General features: G+C 43.9%; 1 protein-coding gene across 1 annotated transcript in view; it reads left to right on the top strand.

Annotated features, from left to right (window-relative positions):
• The first annotated feature begins 2,348 nt into the window (after window positions 1-2,348).
• Tspan3 (tetraspanin 3) overlaps window positions 2,349-10,102 on the top strand; it is a 23,578-nt gene continuing 15,824 nt past the window's right edge. The window contains exon 1 of the mRNA XM_028774449.1: window positions 2,349-2,619. Within this exon, the coding sequence (XP_028630282.1) occupies window positions 2,557-2,619 (63 nt within the window). The 5' untranslated portion in view covers window positions 2,349-2,556. The remainder of the gene's footprint in view (window positions 2,620-10,102) is intronic.

Genomic DNA, 10,102 nt, shown 5'->3' with positions numbered 1-10,102 from the left:
TTTTAAAAATTTAACTAGGACACTTATGGGGCAGCAAAAACGGTAGTTTAATAATTTCAATCAGACAATGTCACTGGCTTGTTCAGAGATGGGAGCATCTTTTCTTTATACACAGCTTGGACCCAAGTGTAGTGGCTCATGCCTTTAATCCCAGCATAGTGGGCTAGAGAGAGGGCTCAGGGTTGAGAGCACTGGCTGCTCTCCCAGAGGATCTGGGTTCAATTCCCAGCACCTACATAGCAGCTCACAACTGTCTGTAACTCCAGTTCCAGGGGGAATCTGACACCCTCATACAGACGTATATGCAGACAAACCACCCAGTGCACATTAAATAAATAAATAAATAAATAAATAAATAAATAAATAAAATAATCTTTTTAAAAAATTCTCAGCAGAGGCAGGCAGATCTCTGTGAGGCCTGGGCCAGGTCTGCATAGAGTCCAGGAGAGCAGTCCAGGACAGCGAGGGCTACATAGAGTAACCCTTTCTCAACCAAACCAAACCACACATGCAGCTCGATGGCATGGCTTTTATTTCTCTGTGCTGGCCTCCAGCAGCATTTTTTTTTTTTTTTTTTACCTAGACCATAGCAACTGTGTTCTTGCCCCCAGGGCCTTTGCACTGGCCGTTTCTATCTCTGGGCTGTTCTCCAAGTCATCATTTGGTTTGTTCCTCACTTCATCTGATCCTCCCCCAGAGTACTCTCCTCAGAGTGTACCCTCCTATGGTACGGGACTATCTTCTGAGCCAGACTCCCCCATCTTTATCAGATCAGCTGTGCCCCATTACAGAAGATCACCACAGCTGTCCTTTTTCACAGTTGACATCCCTTCAAAGAACGAGGATCAAGGAGGGCTATGGGACCCTTGCCTGAGCAACCAGTCACTTTCCCAAACAGTTGTATGCAATTCCACCTTAATTGTGTCCTGGGGGAAGGACTAGGGGAGGGGTGCCACCTATTCAGTGGGCAGGCGTTGGGGGGCATCATCCCTGCTGGGCACAGACCTTTCCAAATGGCTGCTTTATGGTTACCCGTTCTCCTGTTCATAACTCCTTACCCTTTGCTCTAAAGTAAGTCTTATATTAGTGAGCATAGGTGTGCCCAGGTTTGTCACTGGGACCTCAGGAGGAGGGGTAGATGTTATTTATATCTCTCCCAGAGAATGGATTTAGCAGCACCTGTCACTCGGTACAGTTTTCTCTGTCTGATCCAACCATCGAATCTTATGTCCCTTTGCCTCTTTGCTCAAGGTCTATCCTCCTCTACTGGAACAGAATCCCCACATGAACAAGCATTTGCCTTCTTTCTCATCATGGAACGCCATCGACTAGAGTAGATGCAGGGTGGGACTTGGGGAAAGTTTGATGAGCGACTGAATGAGTATTGCTTGGTGCCGATGAATAGGTGTTTGGGTATTTCAGTGAATGCCCAGGGAAGATGATGAGCCAGGGAGACTACAGGAAAAAGAGATGGTTAAGGACAGATAAATAGGTCCCGAGTAAGGAAGAGTGCAGCACTGTGGCAGAAGTGGCAGAATGTGTGGCTGAGGTGGCTTCTGCATTAGATCACTCTTCTATGTGTGGCTGTAGACAAGCTTGGCATCCTTTCTAGGCCTTATTTACCCTACCAGTAAAATTAGTCTGAGAGTCATCTGAAGCTGGGGGAGGGACGGTGGCATGAATGAGCTAATAGTTACAAGAAGCTAATAGGCGTGGGGCGAAGGTCGCGCAATGTCACCAAATCTGATGACCTGGGACCCACATGGTAGAAGGAGAGAACTGACTCCTGAAGTTGTCTTCTGACCTTCACCTCTGTGCTGTGGGGTGTTTGTGGGTACACACACACACACACACACACACACACACACACACACAGTTTTTTAAAGGTGCTAATTGCTACCATTCATCCAAGATTGAAGGAAAGAGCGTGAAATGTCAACATGCACGAAGATGTATCTGTAATTGCAAATCTCAGTCCAAAATGTACTACCCGGAAGAGAGCTGAAAGGGTGGCTACCTTGCCCAACCTTCGCTGCCTGCCAATGCGCCAGCGTTTTCTCCTTTCTGATGATTTTAATAAGGGCTAGCAGAGCTTCTGGCGTACTAAATTCTTCATAATCATGTATTGACGTCCACCGCATTTCTTCCCTGTGTTCTGTCAATCATTTGGTCCAGTAAAAGTAACTCAATAAAAGAGGGGACGTGTTTGTCCCACCGGAATTTCCCCCTAAGAGGATTCTGCAACTCAAGGACGGTCAGAGGCCAGAAGAAAAGGCGCGGAGGCGTCGGCTCCTTTAAGAGGCGAGGCCACCTCGTTCTCCGCGGCGATGATTGGCTGAAGCGGCCGCAGACGCGGGACTTAGTTGCCTGGGAACGGCCTAGGGGGCCTGCGGCGGGCTGCACGCAGCTGCGAGGTGCTTGCTGGGGCGGCGCGGGGGTCTGCGGGAACGCGGCTCAGGCCCAGCACTTCTCAGCGGAGCCGCCGGCGCCATTGCCTCCTCGCTCGGTGAGCGCCGCTCCGCTCGCCCAGCCGGGCCTCCGCCGGCCGCCGGCACCATGGGCCAATGCGGCATCACCTCCTCCAAGACCGTGCTGGTCTTCCTCAACCTCATCTTCTGGGTGAGCTGGCGGGCAGCCCGGGCCGGGGGAGGCCTCTGTGCGGCGCGTGGGGACCAGGCGGGCGCGGGAGCCAGCCGAGGGCTCGCCCGGGCCCTGCGGCCTCGGAGCCCTTGGTGGGGGTCTTTCCGGGGCCCGACGGAGGCCAAGGCGGCGCAGACCGGAGGTCTGGGGGCTCCGGCCTGCTGGCACGGTGCCAGGTTACGCGGGTCCCCGCGACGCGAGCCCGCGGGGAGTTCTGTTCTCCGGGGCTGAGTCTGTCCGGACGCCAGGCCCGAAATGGGACACTCCCCAGTGAGTCGGGTCCGCTGTCTTTGTCTGAGTCCTCGCAGAGCCAGTGGCTGTCCCCAGGTCATGTAGCAGCTACTTGGGGAACCGCCGGTCGAGTCCTGGGCCAGGAATTTCGGCTTCAAGCTCTTTGTATAGAGTTGGTTGGCTGGTAACCAGCCCAGAAAACGGAAGGGATTCAGCCTGAAACAGCAGAGCATTTCTTTGATCAAGAAAATCGCTATCGTGGGGATGGGTAGCCTGAGGTTGTAAAGCCCTTTAAATGTATCAGCTGCCACGAGATTTTTAAAGCAACGCATTCACTTCTATACGAGGTTGCTTTTTGGAGAGGCTCGGGGAACCAGACCCCAGAGAAAGTGCTTATAACCGACTTGTCTTGAGTCAGACCCTTATCTCACCAGGGACTTTGTACTAACCTGTTGTTCTTTGGCCTTCTCCTCCGTCTTGAATCCTTCTAGACTTTGCACCAGGAAAAAAAAAAAAAATTAAACATGTCCTCTATCACATCTTTTTTTGTTTCTTTAAAAAAGCAACACAAAACAGCTTAATATTAGAACAGGTCAACCTCATTACTTTGATACTTTAAAGTAAAAGTCTGGTAGTATACTGCAGTATAACCCACACACTACTGTTGGGTGTTTTCTGATAAATTATTAGTTATGGGCACACTACTGGTGATTTGGAACTGACCCTCAGGTCCTCGGGCTGAGATCAAGTTTCCGTTTTGTTCTGAACATTTGCCCGGGGCAGTTTTCTCTGTCCACTGTACCCAGGATATTCTTTGAACAGTTCCACCGAGCATACATTAGTGTATCGTCACCCACCCCCACCAGTTCCCACTCAGTTCCTGTCTCGGAAAGTATGCACGTCTATTCTGGAAAAGTCTTCCCATTCCTCTTGCCTCTAACAAAGAATGAAACCTCTCATGTGGCTGGTGGCTTAAAAGGATGTTCTGGATAACGAGGCACTTGTGGTTACTTGTGCAAGAGACTCGTGATTGGCCTCAGACTGAACTACTTGAAATCACCTGTGTGGCGTTGGGATTCCTGAAATTTCATTTCCCGTTTATAGCAGATATACCTCATACGTTAAATTACATGCCTTAAATATGTTTTCAGAGATCCCCAAATGAAAACACTTTGTAGCTAGTGAGACCCTCAAGAAACAAACTTTGACTGATTGATTGATTGATTGATTGATGATTGGATTGGTTGATTTTGAGACAGACAGGGTCTTACTATGTGGCTCTAGCTGCCCTAGAACTCACTATGTAGACCAGGCTGATGTCCAGCTCACAGAGATCCATCTGCCTTTGTCTCTACCTCTGCCACCTAAGTGCTGAGATTAAAGGGGTCTGCCACCATGTCTGGCTTGAGATGGATATTTGTATTCAGAATAGTTCCTTGTGGGTTTATGGCATTAACTAAATTAATTTGGTTTTGAAGAATATTTATTAGGTGAACTCTAGGCCATTCACACTCAAAGCCTCTGTGTGTTAATCTGAGAAAATGCTGGAAATACAGGAGTGGTTTTCTTTAAATAATCAAAAAATTTATATATATATATATATATATATATATATATATATATATATATATATATCAGTTAATTCTTAATTCTGAAAGATTGCTTATGAATCTTTAAAAAATGTGTAAGTATATTCACTCCAGAGAAAGTTATGTTGTGAACTTTTTAGTTTTTGCTGAGGCCAACATCAAATTGTTCATACAGCATACCTTTTATTTGAGTTAGTAACAGTAAAACTTTTGTGACGTTTTGAGAAGGAAGTTAAGCAGAAAATGGGGGGGGGGGAAATACTGTGCAATATAACAGGGACAGCAGTCCTTTAGCCTGCTGACATTATTCCTGACATTATTAGCTCATAGGCAAATTATTGGAGTCTGCCAGTACTAATAACCATTGAGTGCTTTCTGCTTGCTCATTGTTGTGATAACTTAGGTGAGTGTAATTTGTCGTTGGTAAAGACAGCACAATCAAGAAGAAGTGGCAGGGCCAGTGTTCAAACCCAGGCTGTCCCATTGATAGAGCCTGTGGTGTTAAGAGGAAGCTGTGCCTTCGAGAGACTTGGAAACGGCTTGGGGATGACAGTTGTTAGGCCCAAAGAGGGTGTCAGATCCCCTAGAACTGGAGTCCAGGACAGTTGGGAGCTATATTGTTGGTGCTGGGAATTGAACTCAGGTCTTGGGAGACTAGCCAGTGCTCTTAATCTCTGAGCCATCTCTCCAGTTCTGAATCTTCTGTTTATATGGAGCAGTGTGGCTTTAAATATAAGAGTATTAGTGCTTGATTCATGAACATTTATTAAAGGCTACATGGGTTTGAGGTAAAAAGCTACATTTGAAGGCTGTTGTAACACCCGTATAGACACCTTTGTACAGAGGTCAGGTGGGATTCACTTTGCACATATTTGTTAGGCTTTACAGGAGCTGTAAGAGAAAACTTGGCCCATGCTTGTAGACTTGCTAATCTTGAGTGTCTGTTTTGTTTGTTGTGTTTAATCTGTAATGAGAAGGAATAGTAACACCACAATGGCTTGTGGTTTAGGGAGAAGTCCAGCCAGAGTGTCCAGTACCTGTGCTAGCATTATTTATTCATAGGAAATAACCTCTGTATAGAGAGGCTGGAAGTTATATAAAATGTCTTCTGTTTTTAAAAGAATATATTTCTCTGTGTGAATCTATATAACTAAGGAGAATTGCTTTGTTAAGCAAATATGAACATTTGCACACCTGTTCTTACAAAAAAGTTTTTTACAGAGCTTTCAAGTGGAGCAAGACAGACAGTAAAAGTACCAGCGAGTTAAGGAAGGGTGTGGATGTGACTTAGTGACCACTCGAGGTTGGCGGAGGCTGCTCTAAGGAAGTACAGTTGAGGGTGGAACAGAAGAAGCCAGTTTGGGATTCAGTACTGAAGAAGGTAGATCATAAAGCCAGGGTGTACTTGACACGTTCAAATTCCTGAGTCAGGGCATATAGGTTATACTTCAGTGCTCTCAGTTAAGAACATACAGGGAGAGGGACTGGAGAGATGGCTCAACAGTTAAGAGCAGTTGTTGCTCTTCTAAAGGACACAGGTTCTATTCCTAACACCCTCATGCTGCCTTGAAACCATCTCTATAATTCTAGTTCCAGGGAATCCAACGACCTTTCCTAACATCTGTGACACCAGGCATGCATGCAGACAAAATACCGTCATATAAACTAAGAATAAACAATTTTAAAATAAAGGTTTACAAGAGAAAAATATTTTCCACCTTGTTACACACCACCCATTGTATTTCCTGGCATGTTCTGTGTCTGTGTGGGTAACGTCAGTGGGGTATGTTGAGATCCTGATGTGCTTTTCTGTTTCCTGTGCTCATCCTGTCTGTGTGACTGTTCTAAAGAGATTGTTAGTATAACATGTCTCAGCCAACAGGTTGTTTATTAAATAGGTTTTCATTTTGTTAGGGAAAGAAGTTTAATTTTGTCAGGAAGCAAATCATGGTGCAGACTGGAAATCTGTTTAACTTTTTTTGTTTTTTCAAGACAGGGTTTCTCTGTGTAGCCCTGGCTGTCTTAGAACTCACTCTGTAGACCAGGCTGGCCTTGAACTTAGAAGTCCACTTGCCTCTGCCTCCCAAGTGCTGGGACTAAAGGTGTGCGTCACTATGCTCACACTATGCTCACACTCAGCCTCTTGTACCTTTTTTTTTTTTTTTTTTGACATGAAAGGGTTTCTGACCCCAGGGCATTTTGGTTTGCTTGAGCACTCGTTTAGGGCAGTGGGTCTCACCCTTCCTAATGCTGCAACCCTTGAGTACAGTTCCCTATGGTGTGGTAGCCTTATCCATAAAATTAAGTTTGTTGCTACTGCATAACTGTAATTTTGCTGCTGTTATGAATCTCTGATATGCAGGATATCTGATTTGTGACCCTGAAGTGGTTGTGACCACAGGTTGAGAACCACTGATTTAGTTGAACTTAGAGCCCTCAGGAGAGCTCTTTGATCACAGTTTGAGGAAGTTTTCCGTCTCTTAGAATATTTATCTTTTTAGAACTGGGTGGTGGTGGTACATGCCTTTCATACCAGCACTTGGGAGGCAGAGACAGGTGGATCTCCGAGTTCAAAGCCAGCCTAGTAGCCAGTGCTACACAGAAAAACCCTGTATGAATAAATAAAAATTAAAAAAATAAACGACAAAAGTTTTATCTTTTATAATATTTATTGTTCTTTGAAGTATTTTAATGAATTTTATGCCATAAAATCTGATTCTAGGTAGGGTTTTTGTTTTGTTCTGTTTCCCCAGAAAATTCCATAAGGTTTTCTTGGCACCACACAAGTACAGTGTAAGAGTTGTGTAGTCTGAAAGCAGTTGTGGAGCCTGCTGCCCGCCTCCCTCAGAAACACGAAGGAAGACACTGTCTCTGCTGCTCACTAAGGGGCGAGAGGAGGAAGTCTTAACTGAATTTCATATCTCTGGGCACCATTTATATCCATGGGTGGGTCTTTCTTTAGAAATGCCATCTTAATGGTTATCAAACATAATTAATAGATTCAGAACTGTAAATTGTCAACTTCTCATTATAAGTTAATATTTATCTTGAAAAAAATCTCTTCTTCCTGCTCCTCCTCCCCCCTCATATTCTTTTAAGTAGTTTATCAGTCCGATGAGAGCACTTGTGTTCCTGTATTCATCTTTACTTGAAGAAGACTGTAGTTCACATTATTATTTTACACTGTTGCTGCTGTAAACACAGCTAGACTCTAACATGATAAATTAGCTTAAACACTCTGATTCCCAAGGTAGTAACTGACTTTTTATACAGTTAGAGTGAGAGGTGGCAACCAAGGGTCTCAGAACACAAGGGAAACTCCATGATTTGCAGCTGGCCCTTGGAGCCCGTGGGTCTGAAAATAGCCAGTTTCCACCCTGTTTCAGTAGTTAGCCTGTGGCAGCTAGTCGTCTCCAGTTTCCTTGTGGTCTGAAATCTGGGGCTTTCAACTAGTGGTGGGCATATACTGGATTCATTGGGTCAACAATAAATATAGAAGACCAAATGAAAAGTAAAAATTCAGTAGAATTGAGGATAATGACCGTTGTAATGTCATCACAGTAACAGCTTAAAAGGATTAATATATTGAAGAATAATGGCAATAGCGGCAGTGGCGCCAATTGCTAACGTAGCTTATTGACACTCCAAGTAGGCTGTGACAGAGTTTTCTCTTTAGTAATATGATAAAAGAAAGAAGTATTCATCAGAAAATCCCTAAAGGATGAATCAAAGCCAAACCTAAAAATAGCAATAAATGGAAGCAATTGACAGGCGCCTAAAATGCAGGATTGAAAAGAGACCTATCTTATGTGTTTAAGGGCAGGCAGATCTAGGAATTAATCTGGAAAAAAACCCCACACAATATAGTCTTAATTTCAGACATGATTTTAAATGTATTTTTCAAGTGTGTATGAATGTATGTGTATATCAAAAGTTAAATATATTGGAAACAACTAAATGCTTGTAACTGCATCACTCAGTATAGTTTTTCTTAATAGTGTTTTTGCACTGAGATGTGTACTTTTTCCCCATTATAAACATACTAAGTTACAGTCTCACGGTGTTTCCAGGCTACAATGCAAACTTGCCTCTTAGAGTTTGGGTCTTGATTTACTCTTACCATTTTGTGGTGTTGGTTTGACAAATGTACAAGTCTTTGTTTCTGTTTTATGTACTTACAGATTTCTAGAGGTGTTACTAGTTACAGATGCTAAGGTCGATATGTATTGCTGACTGGTTTTCAGAAAGATATATTTTTGCCACGCTATACTCCCTGTTTAAATTGAATCCCGCTTGACTTCATTACTGACCAGCTTGTCAAGTAGAAAATGCCATTATCTCAGTAGCTTCACAAGGTCCTGTGCAGACTCCACCTTGATTTCTCAGAGAGGGTTGCAGGTCTCTGGGGTAGTCTTTTCCTGGTGATTCTTGGAAAGATGGTGAGAGAGTAAGTGAAATATGTCTGCTGAGACTTAGTAAATTGTACTTAGTGACACTAGCCATTTTATCAGAGTAAGGTTGATTGAAACACAAAGATTTATGATTTCTTAGGAAGTCTTAATGGCAGGAGGGTAAAATTTTTGGAAAAGTTTCTTTTCGAAACAAATAGTACAGAATTGTCAATAAATTCCTTGCAGGAAGTAGTGAGGTATATACAAATCTAATATAGCTACACAGACTCAGGATTAAATGTTAAAATATGTATAGATGTGGAATGTTTCCGATTCTCTCCTGCTTTGAACTTTTGCTTTTTATAGTGTTTAGAGTACATAGCAGTTTCTAGCCAATTTTTCTCTTGACTATTTCTTTCTCCCAAATTCCTGTTCTTTATCAATTGATTCTTTGAGGCAAAAGTCAGTGTGGAGGGGCAGTTTATGCAGGGACACAGAATCACTGGGCTCTGGGCTTTGAGGCGGGGTTGAGTTGGTCCTCATTTTTGCCAGTTATAGACTGGATTCCCCCCCACCCCCCCGTGTTTCTTGATAGACCATACCCACAGTGACTTCTTTTTGCCTCCGTTTCATTCACACATTCTATGGGGTGTTTCCAGAGGCAGGTTTCAGAGTGCTTGATGAAGAAGAACTGATTGTCTGGGTTTTGGGACTTAGTGAAGGGACTTAGTCCCCATCTGTCCTCTGTCCCCATAGAGGTGTTAACCTTCCCCCAAACAGAAACCACCAACCTTAGTTTGTAAACAGCCAGACAGCAAAGTTATGTAAGAATGAAACTTCTTACTTGAACACATTCACATGCGTGTAGATGTAGAGAAAGACTAAGAAGACAAATAGCGCCATGTTTCTGAAACTAAGCAGTAGTTCAGTTTATAGAGGAGCGGTTCAGTTAACAGAAAAACACTGGCCAACCTAAAGCTTTAAACTTCCTTGACTTAATTTAAAATGTGGGCAAATTGAAAGAATGATTTTTGTTTTCAAAACCTTAGCCTTTTCCCTAAATTTCTCTTAACTTCTTTGCGAAAAGGTTGGTTATTTTTAGTACACTGCCCTGGCACAGATCCTCCTTATAGACCCAGATTCTCTCAGCCATGACTTCTCAGCAGCTTCTAAGTTCCACACTGCCCTGCCTGCTGCTGCACCTTCCTCCCTCCCCTCCTCCCTCCCCTCCTCCCTCCCCTCCTCCCTCCC

This window comes from Grammomys surdaster, unplaced genomic scaffold, assembly GCF_004785775.1.
Source record: "Grammomys surdaster isolate TR1022 unplaced genomic scaffold, NIH_TR_1.0 241, whole genome shotgun sequence".
Classification (NCBI taxonomy): domain Eukaryota; kingdom Metazoa; phylum Chordata; class Mammalia; order Rodentia; family Muridae; genus Grammomys; species Grammomys surdaster.
This window is presented reverse-complemented; position numbering and strand designations above follow the sequence as displayed.